We start from the raw sequence: 20,182 nt of genomic DNA, 5'->3' as shown, positions 1-20,182 counted from the left end.
AACATTCGGATTCCCATCGATCGGCTATCGATAAATTCTCGAAACTCCGACCAAAGGTCGAGAATACTCGGATTCCATCGACCAAAGTCGAGTGTTCAGCTTGCAAAGGGTAGAAAACATACCCTTAGGTACCACGAATACGGTCGCTACAGTTCTCCCCCACTTAGAATGGATTCGTCCTCGAATCTAAGCCTTTCTCCGTGGAACCTTTTGCTTCTCAAACCATTTCTTGAAGTTCACCTTCATCACCTCTTCCGGTTCCCAAGTTGTTTGCTCTTCACCATCGCAATCCCATACGACCTGAACCAACTTAATCTTTTTCTTACCACTTGCCCGCAACTTCTTACCCAAAATCTGAACCGGTCTCCCCACTATAGTCATATTCTCTTGTAAATCCAGTGGAGGTTCAGATATAACATTCTCCCGATTCGTTATGCATTTCCTTAGCAACGAAACATGGAATACTTTATGAAAAGCATCCATTGCCGGTGGCAATTCCAACTTGTATGCTACAGGTCCGATCCTTTCCAGAATCCGGAATTGTCCCATATACCTTGGAGTTAATTTCGTGTTCAAGGATGCTCGATCCTTTCCCTTATAAGTGACTGTCTTGAGATAGACCATATCTCCTACATCAAACTCAACTTCTCTCCGATGCTTATCGGCATAGCTCTTTTGTCGATCTTGAGCTTCTTTCATCTTAATCTTCAAGACTTTGATTCTTTCTGTTGTCTCTTCGACAAAGTCTCGTCCATAAACACTCCGCTCCCCTACTTGGGTCCAACACAGCGGTGTTCTACAAGGTCTTCCATACAATGCTTCGTATGGTGACATCCCAATACTCGAATGATAATTGTTGTTATAAGCGAATTCAGCCAATGGTAAGTACTCTTCCCACTTACCGCCCCAATCCAGAACACTAGCTCGCAATAAATCCTCAAGTGTCCAGATCGTTCGCTCGGACTGTTCATCCGTCTGAGGATGATGAGCTGTGCTCATATTCAACCTTGTACCGAACCTTTTCTGAAGTGCTTTCCAAAATCCAGAAGTAAACTTGGAGTCTCGATCTGATACTATGCTTGCCGGAACGCCATGGTATCGAACAACTTCTTTTACATAGATCTCTGCAAGCTTCTCGGCTCCATCTTTCTTATTCATCGCAATGAAATGAGCACACTTAGTTAATCGATCAACGATAACCCATATCGCATCTTTCTTGTTGCATAACGGTAAACCAGTGACAAAGTCCATGGTGATCATATCCCATTTCCACTCGGGCATCGGTAACGTTTGCAACATTCCACCCGGAACTTGATGTTCAGCCTTAACCAATTGACAAGTCGGACAACCGGCTACCCAGTTAGCCACGTCTCGCTTCATTCCTTTCCAATGGTAGTAGCGTTTCAAGTCTTGATACATTTTTGTCGACCCCGGATGTATCGAAAACTTGGACATGTGAGCTTCCTTAAGAATTTCTTCCCGTAGCTCCTTATCTTTCGGTACACAAACACGACCATTTACCAAGATCGTCCCATTGTTCGAAGTCTGAAATTCAGTCTTATCATTCTTCGACCATCTAATCAAATCTTCATCTTTTTCCTGAGCCAACCGAACCCGACTTAACAAATCTGCTTGATCTACTGCTCCCAAACCCAACGGCTCTAACTCATCCGACACAGCAGCTAATCGAAGCGTACCGACCATACTGATCAACCCTTGCAAGTCTTTCTCAATATCCGTCGCAACTCTCTTCCGACTTCCAAGCCGACCTCCGAGCTCCTGATGGCAGTGCCGACCATCCTTCCGATCCGGGCAATCCTGAAGATGACGTAGAAGTCGTCTAAATTCTTTTGTCCTTCCTCTTTTGTTTTTTCTTTTTGTTTAAAAGATTTTTTAACTTGGATGGGCCGCGAGCCCTTTTGTAATATTTTCGGGATTTTACTTATCTACTAGCTTTCATTTTTCCGAAAAGCGGAAGTATTACTTTTACCTATTTCCCTCTTTCGTAGAAGTAGAAATATGGTCCTTCTATTAGCTCGAAATTGGAGATTTTCCTATATCGTGTTGTCCAAATTACCAATTTCGCTCAGTGAAAGGGCGGCGATGCTAGGTATAAATATGCTGCTTGGCTGGTGGTGGTTCAGAACATCTTGGATTTAAAACTTGTGCCTTTTCGTTCTTCCAATAAGAGTTATGAAGAAATCCGGCTTGACCGAGAGCAACGGATCATCTCCGGCAGCGGTGTCGACACGCCTACCTTCATCGAGAAAGAAGCGCTCGATCGTGGGATGCCCTTGTTCCCGACGATAAGGGTTCCCAGAACTTTGATGTCACGACTTTCTCGACAAGAGAAGCTCCGGCTGGAGGAGTTCTTCCAGGCCGTGTATGACAAACATACGCAATACTTCAAACAATTTCTCATCGTTGATGAGATCAGATCTGCTTTTAATCACAAGTTGAAACTGCTGGCATCCCATCCGAGGAATTGGATTTCCTTCGGGTTTGGGCGCATAGCTCCAATGCCGACGAGCCTCTTCGCCTATTGCGAGCAATGTATGCGAGACGTTGACGCTAACCGGAATGCGCCTTCTCCCTTGGGGATTGCGCGATGCCTCGAATTTACGCCATCAGGAGTGAAGGCATTTCTCATAGGTACCTCGGCTAGTAAAGCTGAATCGGATGAGGCCGAAGTGTTCGTCAAGAAGGTATTTATCCCATTCCATATCTCGAACATCGATATCCGTTTTTAAGAGATTTAAACAACTACCCTGCTTTTTTGGTTAGGTCCGGGCCTTGCATCAAGAGCAGTGCAGGAATCTGCAATTCTTTCGTCTGAAAAAGAGGAGGATTGACGTTCGTTTGGACGAGTTGGAGGGAGAAGTCGCCAAGCTTAAGTCGAAGAGAATGAAAGCGATTCTCAAGCTTGACGAGGCGGAGTAGAAAGCTCGGGCGTTGGAAACGGAACCAGCCGATTGGGAGCAAACTGGGATGCAACTGCTTTGGCCGATGTCGGATCGCCTATTACAAGACACGCGTCAGGTTGCTGCTATTGGGGCGAAAGGTACAATAATTGTGGACTAGGCAATTTGTGCCTCCTTTTATTATTATTTACCGATGTGTTTTATTTGTTTTGGCGCGACGCCATCGAACCTTCTCGTTTCATCCTATTTTGAATAAAACAATCCATATTTCCGGATTAACTGAGCACCTAATTCAGGTTAGAATTACATGACTTGGCGGGACGTCTCCCGGCTTATAGTGTCGTAGTTCGCCACAGTTTTAAACATATATGGAGATATCTCTAGGCTCCGAACTGAGGGATTTTTCCCTCGAGCATAATGTACTTTATCGGAGGGCGAGATATAACTTTGGACTCGGCTTACCTCCTTTGGTGCCGGTTCGGACATGGGTTGCGAAAGATTGACTTCTCTGGGTCGGCTAATTATCCCACCCGAACTCGGGACCTTTAGGTGCGAAACATTAATCTCTGGGTTCAGCTTATTCCTAAACTTAAGAATTTGTGCGTTTGACGCGGACCGATCATCTGGCCAGGATGTCGGGGGTGTATATATACATATATATACATGGTTTTCTTTTTTTTTTTTTTTTTGAACACTGCGGAACAGTGATATGGGAATGCGTGAACACTGCGGAAAAGTGATATGGGAATGCGTGAACACTTCAGAAAAAGTGATATGGAAATACGTGCCCCTTTACTGTTCGGTCAGTCGGTGTATGTTGGTTGGGAAGTGGCCTCGGCTTGAACAATCTCTCAAGAACTCGATTAAAACAGATTTTAGAAGAGCCACGGAAGAGGATGAAGTCGCTAATCGTACCGCGTGAAGCGTCCTTTCCCTCATAGTGTTTTTTGGAAGGGATCAAGAGACTACATCTCTAATTGGAGATCTTCCTCTAAAATTCGACGAAGTGAGGCCATCATAGTTGTCCTGAAAAATTAAGCTAGCCATAACTACCCAAAAAAGTTCATCGTCATAAGCCAAGAGAGAGAAACTTATAACTGAAATTTCTTAATTGTATTCCTTAACTCACTCTGCATTAGCTTTAATATACCAAGATCTTTCTGTAAGGTTCCTCATATCTCTCTACAAAACTTTTTTTTATTTCCCTTGCCCTTCCTATCTTTAGCTACTCTCTTAGATATGTTATCTTCTATCAGAAAAACCATCGCATGGGATTTTCTCATTTCCTCATCACAACTAGTATGCCCCTAACCTTGTTCTTTTATCCCTGCTCTTCAGACATTCCTCTCGGTTTCTTGAGGATTTTTGGAAGCATCATTATCACCAGCTTCTTCTACGCACTGTCATCAACAAAGACACATTAGTATTCAAAGGTGCATTGACATGAGAGGTTCATGTATCTTTCTCTTTATAATAACCATTTGACCTCTCATGTCAGTGTCACCTATGAATATTATTGTGTCTTTGATGATGGCAGTGCTTAGAAGAAGCTGGTGATGATGATGCTTCCAAAATTGAACAAGGATAGGGACGATAATGGTTGTTATGAGGAATGCTCCCGTGCGATGGTTATTTTGACAGATGAGAACAAATCCAAGTGAGTAGCTAAGATATGAAGGACAAGGGAAATAAATAAATCATGCAAAGTGATATAAGGAGTGCCCTTAGAGAAAGATCTTCATATATTAAGGCTAATGTAGAGTAAGTTAATGGTTGCAATTAATGAATTTTGGTTAAAAGTTTCCTCTTTCATGGCTTATGAAGATGGACTTTTCTGTTTAGTAATGGCTTGCTTTATTTTTAGGACAACTACGATGGCTTCACTTCGTCGAATTTTAGAGGAAGATCTCTAATTCGAGATGCAGTCTCTTAACCCCTTCAAGAATTTCATTAACAAAGTACTAAATGAAGTGACTACTTTTATTTGATTATGTAACCTCTTGGTTATACTGGGAGACAAGTCCTTATATTGTTTTATTGGATTATTAGGTAATAGAAATTTATGATGCTCCTAAACGTTGGACTTGGTCTGCTAGGAAAGAACTACAAAACTATATAAAGACACACAATCTAAGGGGGTAAGAAGGGAATATAATTATGATTTATATGCTGAGGGGGATGTGAAGAGCGAGGAAGTAGCTATAAAGAAGAGAAGGGGCTGAATTGTTTTTTTTTAATCAAAATAAGAGATTATTTGTAAAAAAAAACGTAAAATTGGCAAAAGATGTATCTGGTAATCAGAGGGTAAAACATACAGAAACATATTTAGAAAATGAAAGTGAGGCAAACAACTTGCATGAGGTGTCTTAATAGCAGACACACGATCAAGCAACTACTATAGTATTAGTTTATAGATTTAGCTAATTAGATATCTGATGGACAACAATCTAATACATATACTATAATATTTAAGAGCATTGATGTGTAAGCTAGGAATAAAAATCATTCATAGCATAAACAAGGAGAGCTATATAAAGTAATTAATTCTATTGATATCAAATCTGTTTCGAAATGTTATCACCTATTATTGAATATCCATTAAACTATAATGCTCTGAGAGTCACTCTTACTAATAAAGGAAACAAGAAAACAAAGATCTTCATAAAAGTGTTTTCTACTTCAGAAAAATAGATCATCTCAGAAACTCAAAAACCAAAAAACTCACAGACTAACTAGAAGCTAAAGATGGCACTAGCAATATGCAACAAAGATTAGTAATAATTTCATGAAAGCCTAGATCAATGAACCATGAAAGCTACACTACAAGAATTTTCACTTTTACTAGCGGCCAAATATTGCTATTTAACAAATTCATAGCGTTAAGAAAAGCACTATATCATTGCACGCACCATAAGTCCGCCACTTTAGATAACAATTGTTTGGGATGCTATTTTAGTAGGATATATTATAGCGGTTGGAAATATGTTATCATATTTATTATGATAGCGTTAAATTTTTTTTAATGGCTTTAAATTAATATTTTAAATTTAATTTCTAATTTTTTATTTTTTCTATTTTCTATTTTTTATTTCAATAATCTATTCATAACCAAATCTTTATTGACATAAAGTTTCAATAAATTTTTAGCATAAAAATTCAATGAAAGAAGAACAAAGTATCTTAAGACGAAAACAAAATATGAAGCAAGCTAAGCAAAATCAAATCCTTGATATGAGCGTGCTAAATCTAATCTCAACTTTGTAAGCAATGGGACATCAAAATACGACAACATCCTAACACCAACAAAATCTAAAACCAAAACTTAAGATTTTAAAAAGTAATCACGGAACAACTCAACCTTAAGTAAACAAAAACGAAAAGGACATAAAAAAACCTTTTTCATATATATAAGCTAGTTTTTTTTAATCAAACTGCTTGTAATGATACTTCAAAATTTAACAATTCAAAACTCTAATAACACTCAAAAGAAAGCAGAATCAACCTATAATCAAAAAGATATAAAGATCTTACCTTGCAAGCAATCATAGTTCTCAGCCTCCTTATAAACAACGAAATTGTCACTGAAGAATAAAAGCACACACTTGGTGAGTGAGTTTTGACTAATATGAAGAAACTGAAAATCTTGATGGTTTTATAATATCTAAAAAAAATCACCTCATTAAGATTCAAATCTTCGAGGATAATCTTCAGCACCCTCCACCTAGTAAACATTGAGATTCTTCTACATCGAAGAACAAAAATCCTTAAATTAAGACAATATAGAGGCAAAACTAAGAACTTAAAGCTTGATAAAGGATCATGAATTGTTAGTGAGGAATAAACGCAAACATTTTGTGGAACTTTTCTTCCTCTCGTTTGGTTAATCTCATAACCCAGCTGAGAAATCCTTCTTGCATAAATTTTAATAAACCTATAAAATTAGCTAACCCAGACACAAAATTCCCCTTAATACTTCAAAATCCAATCACAAAATCAAACCAATCGAGAGAAAAATATAGGGTTTTGTTGGATCTCGAGGCCATGGGGGAGGAGATTCTTTGAAGTGGAGGAAGAATCTGAGATGTTAGAGACAGCGGAGAAAGAGGAGATTTAGCCGATGGCTGGAGTGTGTGAATCCGAGTAAATGACGCCCAATCTTTGATTTGGAGGAGTGCTTGCATCATGATTATGGTGACAAAATTCAAAGATCTGAAGTGGGATTGTTGTGCCAGGATTAGTGAGAACATAGACAAAGAACTCGACTAGGTCACTGGATTTGAGAGGGTTTGTGTTGTGGTGTTTCTCGTTGAAGATGAGACTATCTGTTGAAAGGAGGACATGAAACTATGTGTTTTTGGGTGTTGTGTTTAGGTCAACTATTTTTTTCTATTATTATATTCGTTTAATTTGGGCTGACACAGGCCTGGCCCATTACATGAAGCGATGGATTCAGGCATCAAAATATATGGGTATATTTTACAATTTTTCTAAAGGCTTATTATATATATAAAACATCTAAGCATTTTTATATTTTCATTTTTATTAGGCTTTTCTTAATTTCTTTCACCATTTGTTGTGGACTATAAAATTTTAAAATAATTAAACGTTTTGTACTGAAATTTTTTAAAATAAAACCTTAAACTACTTGCATTAAAGAAATTCTAAAATCGATAATTGAAGATTGAAGATTGAAGATCGAAGGATTTCATAAATGAAGGTATATACATAGTAACTCTAAACTTTGATCAAAATTTTGAAACTGTTGCTTTCACTAATCCCAATATATTATTAGTCATTAACAATCGTTGGTGTAAAGTCATAAAAGGCATAAAAGTTTTGTTTATAATTTTCTGTAGCCTATAGAATCAAACATCGAAGGAATAACATAATAATAATTAGGTACTTGGGCTGTTGGATTTTTTAGCTTTTACTTAAATAGAATTGAAATTTCATTCAGATTGTTTTACTTGTTAATTTTGATTCGTAACCCGTGAAAGAAATTTGAATGTAGTCATACATGTTTCATGTTTGATTTAATTTTGTGTATAACTTTTTTTTTCTTTTTGTAACAAAAAATGGCATAATCTCGAGATAAAAAAACAATAAATCATCTGAAGCTAAGAAAAGCAAACCATCTGGAATAATAAGAAGTCAAGCATAAGGATTACAAAATAGAAAGGAAAATGATAAACATGATGCATTCATAAAGTCTCAAGCTAATTCTCTTTTAAGGTATGTAAATGGAGTTGAACAACCAAAAAATTATAATTTCAGTGAACTAATTAGCACTCAAAGAAACTAAGATGAAGATGAAGATATCAATGATATTGGTCGGAATAATGTTGAGCATGAGAAATCAAGTGAACATTAAGAAACTCATCAAGATGAGTTTGGAAAAGAGAGGGACAAGAGCAAGGAGAAAAGAGAACATATGTCTGATAATTCTGATCTTGGAAATTGGGGAAATATTAATATGAAATCGAGAGATTTATTGGTAAAATATGGTCTTAAACTAAGGTTTTCAAGCGATTATCGATTTCCTAAAGATGCTATTGGTAAACATTTCTACACAAGGGATATGGTAAATGGAGAGAAATAAGATAGACGATGGTTGATATACTTGAAAGCTTTGGATAAAACTTTTTGTTTTTGCAGCAAGTTGTTCAGGAATGATAAAAAAATCTGGGGTTACTTGGCAACCACATGTTATGATGATTGGAGAAAATTTTCAAGAAGGCTGAAAGAACATTTAAGTTCTCATGATCATATCATTTGCATGACACATATCATTTGCATGACACGTTGGACAGATTTGAAGGTGAGACTGAAAAAGATAAAACAATTGATAAGCATGCTCAAGAAGAACTAAAGAGAGAAAAACAAGGCATTGGAGAGAAATATTATTGAGAATATTTCCAGTGGTGAAAACTATGGCTTAAATAAATTTGGCATTCCGTGGGGATAGTGAAAAAATTGGTGAGCCGAATAATGGGAATTTTCTTGCTATTATTGAGATGATTCAGAGTTTGATACAGGCATGAGGGAACATGTCAGGGAAATTGAGAAAAAAAGAAATTTCTTCTCATTACCTTAGTCACTAGATTCAGAATGAGTTGATTGAGATGGTTGCAAAACAGATCAAAGTGATGATCATAAAGAAGATTCATGATTCCAAATATTTCTCTACAACGTCAACCAATATTGAAAAATTACACGTGTTATTTTTCATTGTGAAGGATAATTCAGGAAACTGACTTTTCTCTTCTCTCAAATATGCATTAGTTGATCTAGATTAAGTATCGATGAAACAAGGTAATCTAAATTACCTCTTTATTTAGTCCCGTGTTGCCCATAAAAATGCCTCCGCTTTGTTATAGTCTCTTCTAACAATAAGTATAAATAAAAAACAGATTTGATGGTGGTACATGAATAAGAAGTTATGTCCCTTGTTGTCTTTCAAAGTCGGTTCGGTTTTATTGAAAAATGGGTAAATGAAATGAAATGAGGTCATCTTAATTACCTCTTTAACAGCCGCATGTTGCATATTCAAATGCCTCTCCTTGGTTTAAGACTCTTTTTATGATGAGTTTATGTATAACTAGTCGGTTGCCCGCGCTACGCGCGGGAGTTTATTATGTTGTTTATGAGAAATTGGTTTGTATTTTATTTTCTACTTATTATTTTTACTATACCATACTTTACTTTTTAAAAACTTAGATTGTTGTTTAGATTTTGTATAGAAAAACTATTGAGTTTTATTGTTTTAACTTCATTAGTTGTTGAGAAATTAAGTGTGTATAGTATAAGTCGAAGTGTGGGCGTAAACGGAAGTGCAGTGAAGAATCATTGAGAAACGTGTGCTATTAGGGTTTTTACCAAATATAGATCTAGATGTTAATATTTTTGGCCCTTTTATATGTTGGCATGAAATTTGATCATAATTTGTGGGTTTCGAGCGGATTGTTGTATTTTTAATTGTTTACATTATCTCTTTATATATTGTCATAATTTATTTTTTTTGTTTTACGTTTTTCTTTTTTGGATTTGTCGTATTTTATATCTCGTAATGATCATTTTTATACTATTATATATTTGTTTCTGATTTTATGTTTTATATATTTTTTGTTTTTTCATATGGAACAATTTTTAAATTTAACATATTAGTAAGATTTACTTTATATTTAGTTTATTTCATTTAATAATGTTTTTTATTTTAATTTACAATTTTTATGAAATATAGTTTACTTTTTTTATTTTGTTTATTAGTTTAACATATGTGTTGTATTGGAAAAAATTAGTTAAATTCATATTGAAAACCTTTAAAGAAATATTATTTTTATTTTTACGTTTTTATACGTTTTTAAAAAATGAGAATTCATGTTTTGGTCCGACCTATCTCATTTATGTTAGAAAATTTTGTGAGACATAAATTAGATAGATTTATATTCTCAAAAAGTTTTACTTTCTTTTGTACTCCCGTTAATCCCATTATATTTAGGTTTACATTGTGTAAATATAATCATATATATATATATATATATATATATTTTAAACATTCACTACAAACTATAATCTATTATTTATATATTTGATTGTATAATCGATAATTAGTAAGTTTTTTTAATTTTTAAACTAATCATCTTTTTTAGTTTTATAATGTATAATATAAAAAAGACCTTTTATATTCCTTTTTGAAAAACTTATTTATATAGATTTAAATCATAAAATTAAATGATAAAATGGTATAATTAATTTTAAAAATTAAATAATAAAATGAGGTGGATGATGATGTGGCTTAAGGAGAAGAGAGAAAAAGCTAACTTTATATATATAGATTGTATAATCGATAATTAGTAAGTTTTTTTAATTTTTAAACAAATCATCTTTTTTAGTTTTATAATGTATAATATAAAAAAGACCTTTCATATTCCTTTTTGAAAAACTTATTTATATAGATTTAAATCATAAAATTAAATGATAAAATGGTATAATTAATTTTAAAAATTAAATAATAAAATGAGGTGGATGATGATGTGGCTTAAGGAGAAGAGAGAAAAAGCTAACTTTATATATATAGATGTTGGTGCATACAAAAACCAGTCCCGTATTACTTATACAAATGTCTCGGTTCGTTTCAGACTCTTATAACAATTAGTCTCTCAATCATAAACAGAATTGTTGTGGTGGTGCATGAAGGAGATATTATGTCCCGTATTGACCATAAAAATGCCTCGACTCGGTTTTAGACTCTTCTCATGATGAGATTTTGGATAAGAAATGGGTAGATGAAATGAGGTAATCTCAGTTACCTATTTAACAGTCCCGTGTTGACCATACAAATGCCTTGGCTTGGTTTTAGACTATTCTAATGATGAGTCTCTAAATCGGAAACAGATTGATGGTGGTGCAAGAATGAGAAATTATGTCCCATGTTGCCTTTTCAAATGCCTCGGCTTAGTTTTAGACTCTTCTCATGATGAGTATTTTTTATATGAATTGAGTAGATGAAATGAGGTAATCTCAACTACCTCTTTAACAGTCCCGAAATGACCACACAAATGCCTTGGCTCGCCTTTAGACTCTTGTTACCAGGAGTCTCTAAATCGGAAGTAGATTGATGGTGGTGCAAGAATGAGAAATTATTTCCCATGTTGCCTTTTCAAATGTATGTGCTCGGTTTTGGACTCTTCTCATGATGAGTATTTTTGATATGAAATGGGTACATGAAATGAGGTAATCTCAACTACCTCTTTAACAGTCCGTGTTGACCACACAAATGCCTCGGCTCGCCTTTGAACTCTTGTTACCAGGAGTCTCTATATCGAAAACATATTGATGGTGATGCAAGAATGAGAAACTAAAAGTTAATATTAAAATTAATTATTTATGTAACCTAATCTAAAAATGAATATTAAAATTACATAACCCACAATTTTTTCTTTTCTCAACAAACGTGTGTATTTGAAATTTTGGAAAGATAGCATATTACGTTAATGACATGAATATAACTGAAGTAGCAAAAAAATTTTAATTATGTAATCGGTGAATATCCCATATAGCGAAGCACAATCAAAAATATGATTTTATTTTTTCATTTAGTGCTTATTTGGCTGGCTTTAGTTAAACAGGTTATTATTTTGTAATAATACTATTAACACTCATAGATACGAATGACTGCATATGGCCGAGGCCTATGTTTTCCATGCCCAATGAAAAAGGTTGAGTTTACTGATTCTCCCCCTATCAAATGTGGCTTGTCCCCCTGGGCGCTGGGTCCGCCGCAGGTCATTAATTTGACAATTTGACTTAAATTACCCCTCTTAATTTTAATAAAGCTTCTCTTTTCTAATAACTGATAGGTAATTTGGGAAATTTCGGCCATAATTTTGAGATGTCAAATGTGTACTTTTCTTTTAATACATAAGAGGATTTATTTGTGTAGTGAGTTGTCACTTTTTAACGAGGTAGATATGATATTTTGTCATGAGTTACATATTGTTGTACTTTCTTCCATGTGTATTATTAGGAAACAAAAGGACCCATGACGATAAGAAAAGGAAGGGAGAGCATTTATAAAACGTACTAATTTAAATCACCGAAAAATATAATATCAATATGTATTTTACTATAGTCCAAAAATATCTTCAACCGTTCTAAAATTTATTTAACTCATCTGAAAATTTTGAAACTAAATTGGAACTTAAATATTAATTCATTCAAATGAGCATAATTTATTTGGCAAAAAATAAATCATGATTAACCAAAAATTATTTGATTCCTGACTTGGACTTGATTATTTATAGAAAGATATATTCAATAAGCATTTGTAGCTATTTGACTTTAAAATAATGTGTATGTTATTTAATTATGATATTTGAAAAATCTTCTGAAATAGTGTTATTGATAATTTGGAAAACTAGTAATTATTTTAGTTTTTTAGTTAATTTTTTTCTTTTCAGCCTGTTCTATTATATTTCCTTTGTTCTCTAAAAGATAATTTTTCTAGGTATTTACTTTGAAATTTGTAAATTGTAATTAATAATTCACTGATAATTTAAAACAATTGAAACAAATTTTATTTCCTAGAAAAATTATCTATTAGAAACGGAGGGAGTATTTTTTTAGTTAGTTTTTGTCAACCAAACTTATATGAAAATGACATTCTCTGACTTAACAAAATAAGCAGGAAAAGAGTTTACAAAAAAAAAACTTGGAAGGGTCTTTTAGTTTTTCTTTAATAAATGTGGGGGATTTTTCCCCTCCCTCCTACTAAAAAAAGAAAAAAATATTAACAACTTTAAGAGATTATAGAGGATTTTCTTACTTCAAACACACATCAAATCTAAATCTCAAAGATTTAAGTTTGAAATTTTTTTATAACAAAGTTTAACAAGTTTCATAAATTCACCAAAAATTATCAAAATTATTAACAAACAAAACAAAAAACCTCATGAAAACTCAAATTTTATTTAAAACTAAAGTTGAATACACTTTCCTGGAAACTTTATTTATTTCTTTCCCAACTAAATTCATATATAAAACTCTCAAAAAAAAATTCAAACCCAAATAATAAAACCGAGTAATGGATGCCAGTCCCTATTAATATACACAAATAGTTTTTTATATACATATACACAAATATTTTCAATCTAAAATTCAAAATTATAACTAATTAACAAAATATAATTTTCACTATTATTTTTTTAAGAGTTTTAGATGATTATTCGTGAAAATTAAATTTCAGTAGTTTTATGAATTATTATTCTTGGATAATATTAGTTCATCAATTATGAAAAATTAAATTTCACTAATGCTGTCAAACAAAAAAAAATTCACTTATTTATTTATTTTCGGATGATTATTAATTTAATATTATTAAGTCCATTAAAAGAAAACACAGATAAGCACAAATACGAATAAGAGTTGGAAAAACAAAAACGAACGAGTGGTGTTGCTCTATTCACCTTCCTCTTCATCTTCCTCTTCCTCTCTCTCTCTATGTATATATAATACAACTCTCTTCTCTCCCTAAACAAATCTCTTAGCCTTCCACATCTCTCTTTTCTCTCTCTGCATTATCTCTTCTCAGGTAAAGATCCAATTTTTCTCGCCAATTCCTTATTTTCTGATTCTGTAATTTAGGGTTCTTCTTCATAGTTTCTGGGCAACTCTTGTCGAATTCAATGTGGCTAATTCTGGAATCAGTGATTTGTATAAAATTATCAAAACCCTTTTTGTATGAGATCTTGTTCTTGTATAAAAATTTAATTTTTATGGTATTAGTGATTTGTACAGTGATTTGTGTCGAAATTACCTAAACCCTTTTTGCATGAGATCTTGTTCCTGTATAAAATTTTGTTTTTTAATTGTAATAGATTTGTGTTATTGAGAGATTTGTGTTTTTGTATTTGGTTGTAGAATGGGAACTACCAATGGAACTGATTATGGTGCTTACACATACAAGGAGCTTGAGAGGGAGCCTTATTGGCCATCTGAGAAGCTTAAGATATCAATCACTGGTGCTGGTGGTTTCATTGCTTCTCACATTGCTCGTCGTTTGAAGCATGAAGGGCATTACGTGATTGCTTCTGATTGGAAGAAGAATGAGCATATGACTGAAGATATGTTTTGTGATGAGTTCCACCTTGTTGATCTTAGGGTTATGGAGAATTGTCTCAAGGTCACTAAAGGTGTTGATCATGTGTTTAACTTGGCTGCTGATATGGGTGGTATGGGTTTTATCCAGTCCAACCATTCTGTGATTATGTATAACAATACTATGATTAGTTTCAACATGATTGAGGCTGCTAGGATCAATGGGATTAAGAGGTTAGATTTGTGTTTCTTGGGTTTTGTTGTTTAAGTAAACAAGTTTCAAGATTGTAATTTTTTTGTTTGTCTGTTTGTGTGTTTTAGGTTCTTCTATGCTTCTAGTGCGTGTATCTATCCGGAGTTTAAGCAGCTGGAAACTACTAATGTGAGCCTTAAGGAGTCAGATGCTTGGCCTGCAGAGGTTTGTGTTGCCCTTATGTGTTCTTGCAAAAAATAAGTAGTCTTTTGTATGTGAGGACATACTTAGATTTTGGAATGTTAATATAGCCTCAAGATGCTTATGGTTTGGAGAAACTTGCAACGGAGGAGTTGTGCAAGCATTACAACAAAGATTTCGGAATTGAGTGCCGCATTGGAAGGTTCCATAACATTTATGGTCCTTTTGGAACGTGGAAAGGTAACCAAAGAAACAAACAGTTTTCAGACTTTGTGAGAATGATTAATGGGATAATTAATTGTGTACCATTGTGATTAATATTTGCTGTGGATTTCGGTCAAATCAGGTGGAAGGGAGAAGGCTCCAGCTGCTTTCTGCAGAAAGGCTCTCACCTCCACAGATAAGTTTGAGATGTGGGGAGATGGTCTTCAAACCCGCTCATTTACCTTTATTGATGAGTGTGTTGAAGGTGTACTCAGGTGAGGGCATTAGCCCCAAATTATAATTGTTGACATTATTATATCACATATATTTCTCTGAACTTTTTCCGCATTTTTGTTTTTAGGTTGACAAAATCTGATTTCCGTGAGCCAGTGAACATCGGAAGCGATGAGATGGTGAGCATGAATGAGATGGCTGAGATGGTTCTCAGTTTTGAGGAAAAGAAGCTTCCAATTCAGCACATTCCAGGCCCAGAAGGTGTTCGTGGCCGTAACTCAGACAACAATCTCATCAAAGAAAAGCTTGGTTGGGCTCCAAATATGAGATTGAAGGTACCAACATTATCTACTTAAAAGTAGCTCAAAGACAATAAAACAACCTGATTACTTTACAAGGGTTTAATTTCTGATTTTCTTTTGACCATGATCATTAAACAGGAGGGGCTTAGAATAACCTACTTCTGGATAAAGGAACAGATCGAGAAAGAGAAAGCAAAAGGAAGCGATGTTACGCTTTACGGTTCATCAAAGGTGGTTGGAACTCAAGCACCGGTGCAGCTAGGCTCACTCCGCGCTGCCGATGGAAAAGAGTGAATGGATATGGGATTTACTACAGTATAATTCATGCTCATAATATGGTCTTTTAAGTTCAACAAAATGTTTAGATATACATTTTAGGTAGCTTCCTACCAAAAAAAGCAATCATAATAAGTGTTTTGGATTTGGGTTTTGTTCTTCTCTTCTCTTAATCACTCTTTATTTATGTAGTAAACCCTTCATTCTTGTTAATCTCTAGTTGCAAAAGTTTCAATTGTTAAGTCGGTTATTACTTTATCTATCATTGTTGTCCTTTTCACAGTATGTATGCTCATCAACATCATCGTCAACTTGATGTCTTGTGGTCCTGTCACACGGACCAGTGTGACCAAGTGGTTTGAGATATCGTTTAACTTATCACTTTCTTTATTACACATCTCTAGGGCTTAAGGATCACTCACCGTTCTTTCTCTGCCCTTCACTTCTTGTCCCCATTCCTCGGCTTGAATTGTCACACGTTGTTATCTTCTCTTGAGTTCTTCGATATTTGGATATATAACTTGAAAATATCAAATATTTGTGGCTTGTGATTAAAATATCAGGACGCAAACAGGGATTCATATTGCTTTCATATATAGCTTGTGAAAAATATGTTTAAAATGTATATATTATATGTCGATGAAAAATAAATATATATAACAAATAGAAGAATACCTTCAAAATATCTCCAAAACTAAACTTTTTTTTTTTTTTTTATGTAGTAGACATTGTTGGGCGGTAAAGGAAAAAACCATGGAGAACCGAAAAAAAATCATTATGTTTAAGAAAATATATTAAAAGAATTTATACGTATTTTGTGGAATATTCTGCATATTTATATGTATATCTCTTAATGGATATTCTTATATTCCATTTTTCATGGACAATATCAAAATTCTGAATAATCGGAAATTGGAATATTATCTCTTCATCCTTACTCAAGAACAGTCCATGCCAACTCCTAGGTGTTGGAAATTACGTTCGTCTTAAAACCATCCTTACTCAGCAACAGCTTCATTCAAATGCAAATAGCTATATTGATAACATACACATAATATATACTCCCTCTGTTTCATTATAAGTATAAGATAACGTGTGATTGAAATTCGTAAATATACATTAATATGCCTTAAATAATGGCCAATTTACAGAGAATATAATGGCTTTCTCTAGATATTGGTAGCTGAATATACCGGTGCGGTTTCGAGTAAATCCTCAAATTTTCTTAGTATATCCTTTAGAGAATCCATCAAACCATCTTCTGTTGAAGCATCAGCTGCGGTTTGTTTGTCTCTGTTATTCAATTGAGAAAATATTGTCTCATACAGAAGAGCCACTGGCTCGTTCTCTGAAGATAAAGGAGGCAATCCCAACTCTTTTCCGTTTGATAATATCAAAGTCTTTATAGGATCTGCCCGTCCTTGGCTGTCTTTCTCGTTCGACAGTTCTAGAATTGTTTTCGTTACGAGACACTTGAGTGTCTTCTCGTCAGCAAGAATCTGAGATAAAAGATTGATCAAGCTAGTTAAACGAATCATGCTTTAGAGATTCTATACTTTATCAGCAAAAAGAGAGTGAACTAACTAACCTTACGCAGCCTTGATCCAGTGAAAATCTCAACGTTCTGGACAATGGTTACCGGTTTCTCATGTAGGACATCAGCTATTTCTTGTAAAACCGGCTGTAATAGTTGCGCAAATTGTGCTTGTCCAAGTTCTTCATCACCATCAGCATCATGCTTCTTAATGATATCATCTAAGATGGGAAATTCTGTTCCAAACAATCCCCAACTATGTTAAAACAACAACGAGAACGAAATGATCCAAAGGCAACATAACTTTTGGAGAATATTGAATCCTAAACCACAATTACCACTAGCATACATACATTACACACTATACTATGTTAACTACTAGAAAGTTTCTGCTAAACTAATTTCTAAAGTGTTGATTTCAGGGATCACAAAATCATTCCAGAAACTAGCACAACGGTTACGATTCCGCGACAATGAACAAGACTGAATCTTGTAGAAATCAAACTTAAAACACAGTAAAGAAAGAATCAAAACCTGAGAGTGGAGGAACATAACTTTTAGGGAATATTGAATACTAAACCACAAATACCACAAGCAGATATACATGACACACTTATACAAGATGATGTTACACTAATCCACAAACTAACAACGGGTTATGATTCCACAACAATGAGCCAAGGCTGAAACTTGTAGAAGGCATACTAAACACACAGCAAAGCAAAGAAAGATTCAAAACCTGAGAGGGAAGGAACATAAGTTTTGGAGAATACTGAATCCTAAACCACAAATAGCACAAGCAGATATACATGACACACAAATCCAAGATTGATGTTACACTAATACACAAACTAGCACAACGGGTTACGATTCCAAGACAATGAACCAAGGCTGAAACTTGTAGAAGGGAAACTAAATACACACCAAAGTAAAGAAAGAATCAAAACCTGAGAGTGGAGGAACATAACTTTTGGAGAATATTGAATCCTAAACCACAAATAGCACAAGCAGATATACATGACACAAAAATACAAGATTGATGTTACACTAATAAAAAAACTAGCACAAGGATTACGATTCAGTGACTGAAACTTGTAAAAGGCAAACAAAATACACAGCAAAGCGAAGAAAGAATCAAAACCTGAGAGAGGAGGAACACCCATATCAACACCCATATGTACAAGAGCATTACGTATCTCTCTTTTACAAAGCTTTCCTTTATCTTCTTCATCCAAATCAGTGAACAAATTCTCAGCCAACATTGCAAAATCATCTTCATCTTCCAAAAACATCTTCAACATACTCCCATCAAGAACTGATACCACAACTGGAGCATCTATGACAAAAATTATCTTCATCAATCAATAACCCTATCGTTCTCGTTATTTCAAAATCACACACAGATCCAATCTTATACCTCTAAGAGTATCAGCAACGGCGGAGATGAAAACTCCGAGTTTCTCAGATGCTTGTTGTTGATTAAACTCCGTACGACGGAAAGTGACGTCATCTCCATCTGAGACTTGGGAGACCGCTGCGTTTTTAAGATTTGGTGGTAGAGTGAGTCCTGAGAGGGATTTAGAAACCTTGGATTCGGAGATTTCGAGAAGCTGAGCTCCGGTGATGTTGTGTTGGAGTTCCGGTAAGCTGATATCGATGGATCTGAGGACTTCACCGTCGAAGATCATTAGTCCCGTGTTAGACATTGGAAGAGAAAGAGATCGAGAGAGAAAGGTTTGGTGAAGTGACGGTGGAAGACCGTTTTGAAAAGTTTTGTCGTTTTCTTTAGTCAATGGAAGGAGAAATCGTCTCGTGTGCCCTTATTTGGGGAGGAACAATCGCTATTCTCCCTTTCTATTCTTTCTTTGTTTTTTGTTTTTTATTTAAATCGAAAAACACTTCAATTACAACTGTATCTTCGTCAAAACTGTATTATTACATCAAAAACCTGGATATATCCACCCACCCATTAATATAACCCAGAAACCCGAAATAATAAAAAAGAAAAAAACAAAAATTTGAAAAAATTAAAAACTCCAATCCCTAATCGAACCGTTTCTTCTTCTTCTCTTTTTCTCTCTAAGTGTCGAGAACTCAGATTTGAATTCGAGTAGTTTTTCTCAGTTTCTCTCCATTTTGAGCAATCATCGAGTATCATCTTGAGTATTGACATTGATTGCAAGAAGTATGGTTGAAACAAGAAGGGGAAAGAAGAAAGAAATGGTTGAAGAAGCATTGGTGCGAGCGGCGCCGGTGGAAGAAGCCGAAGAAGCAAAAGCGGCGGAAGTAGCAAAAGAAGCAAAAGCGGCCGAAGAAGAACCCATTGGGGAAGGGGAAGTAGACAAAGCGGCGGACGAAGAGTTTCTCTCGGCGGATGAGAATTCTCCGCCGGCCGGGGAGAAAGAGATAACTCCAGAAGTAAACGAGGAAGAAGGAGCATTGGCCGATTTCCGTGAGGCGCCGGCGGTTGTGGCAGAGGAGGAGACCGGCGGCGAGAAGGAGAAAGAAGACGGTGAGGAGAGTAGTGAAACTCTAGGATCCTCATCGGATAGTGATGGAGAAGATGGAGAAGGAGAAGAAGTAGAAAAAGAAGAAGGAGAAAAAGGAGAAAAAGGAGAAGAAGGAGAAGAAGGAGAAGAAGGAGAAGAACAAGAAGAACAAGAAGAAGATGAACAAGAAGGAGAAGAACAAGAAGAACAAGAAGAAGAAGAACAAGAAGAAG

General features: G+C 34.9%; 3 protein-coding genes and 1 pseudogene across 3 annotated transcripts in view; 1 reads left to right on the top strand and 3 right to left on the bottom strand.

Moving 5' to 3' along the window:
- Nucleotides 1–7,272, bottom strand: part of LOC111830081 — a 15,456-nt gene extending 8,184 nt beyond the window's left edge. Inside the window, exons 1-2 of the mRNA XM_023781095.1 lie at nucleotides 6,597–7,272; nucleotides 6,453–6,502 (exon numbers count right to left, since the gene is read on the bottom strand). The gene's annotated coding sequence lies outside the window, so the exon portion shown is untranslated. The remainder of the gene's footprint in view (nucleotides 1–6,452; nucleotides 6,503–6,596) is intronic.
- Nucleotides 3,857–4,298, bottom strand: LOC111829957 (annotated as a pseudogene).
- Nucleotides 7,273–13,932: 6,660 nt separating the features above from the next.
- Nucleotides 13,933–16,184, top strand: LOC17883756 (GDP-mannose 3,5-epimerase). Its single transcript, XM_006287892.2, has 7 exons — nucleotides 13,933–14,010; nucleotides 14,340–14,750; nucleotides 14,838–14,934; nucleotides 15,021–15,150; nucleotides 15,257–15,389; nucleotides 15,476–15,683; nucleotides 15,789–16,184. The coding sequence occupies exons 2-7, from the start codon at nucleotides 14,341–14,343 to the stop codon at nucleotides 15,942–15,944; spliced, it is 1,134 nt and encodes a 377-aa protein (XP_006287954.1). The 5' UTR covers nucleotides 13,933–14,010; nucleotide 14,340; the 3' UTR covers nucleotides 15,945–16,184.
- A 755-nt stretch (nucleotides 16,185–16,939) lies between these two features.
- LOC17882581 lies at nucleotides 16,940–19,293 on the bottom strand. Its single transcript, XM_006288104.2, has 4 exons — nucleotides 18,878–19,293; nucleotides 18,602–18,796; nucleotides 17,515–17,696; nucleotides 16,940–17,425 (listed from the first exon to the last, which is right to left on the bottom strand). The coding sequence occupies exons 1-4, from the start codon at nucleotides 19,164–19,166 to the stop codon at nucleotides 17,096–17,098; spliced, it is 996 nt and encodes a 331-aa protein (XP_006288166.1). The 5' UTR covers nucleotides 19,167–19,293; the 3' UTR covers nucleotides 16,940–17,095.
- Nucleotides 19,294–20,182: the final 889 nt, after the last annotated feature.

This window comes from Capsella rubella, unplaced genomic scaffold, assembly GCF_000375325.1.
Source record: "Capsella rubella cultivar Monte Gargano unplaced genomic scaffold, Caprub1_0 scaffold_6, whole genome shotgun sequence".
In the NCBI taxonomy this organism is placed as follows: domain Eukaryota; kingdom Viridiplantae; phylum Streptophyta; class Magnoliopsida; order Brassicales; family Brassicaceae; genus Capsella; species Capsella rubella.
Note: the sequence above shows the minus strand (reverse complement) of the source record. Positions and strands in the feature narration are given on the sequence as shown.

What these genes read in the sequence shown, in the direction of transcription:
- LOC17883756 (XM_006287892.2), top strand. Translation starts at nt 14,341, where the DNA reads ATGGGAACTACCAATGGAACTGATTATGGTGCTTACACATACAAGGAG. An exon ending in AGGATCAATGGGATTAAGAG is followed by an intron (nt 14,751 to 14,837) that starts GTTAGATTTGTG and finishes TGTGTGTTTTAG; the next exon opens with GTTCTTCTATGCTTCTAGTG. An exon ending in CTCCAAATATGAGATTGAAG is followed by an intron (nt 15,684 to 15,788) that starts GTACCAACATTA and finishes ATCATTAAACAG; the next exon opens with GAGGGGCTTAGAATAACCTA.
- LOC17882581 (XM_006288104.2), bottom strand. Translation starts at nt 19,166, where the DNA reads ATGTCTAACACGGGACTAATGATCTTCGACGGTGAAGTCCTCAGATCC. An exon ending in CGTTGCTGATACTCTTAGAG is followed by an intron (nt 18,797 to 18,877) that starts GTATAAGATTGG and finishes TTTTTGTCATAG; the next exon opens with ATGCTCCAGTTGTGGTATCA. An exon ending in CTGGATCAAGGCTGCGTAAG is followed by an intron (nt 17,426 to 17,514) that starts GTTAGTTAGTTC and finishes CTTTTATCTCAG; the next exon opens with ATTCTTGCTGACGAGAAGAC.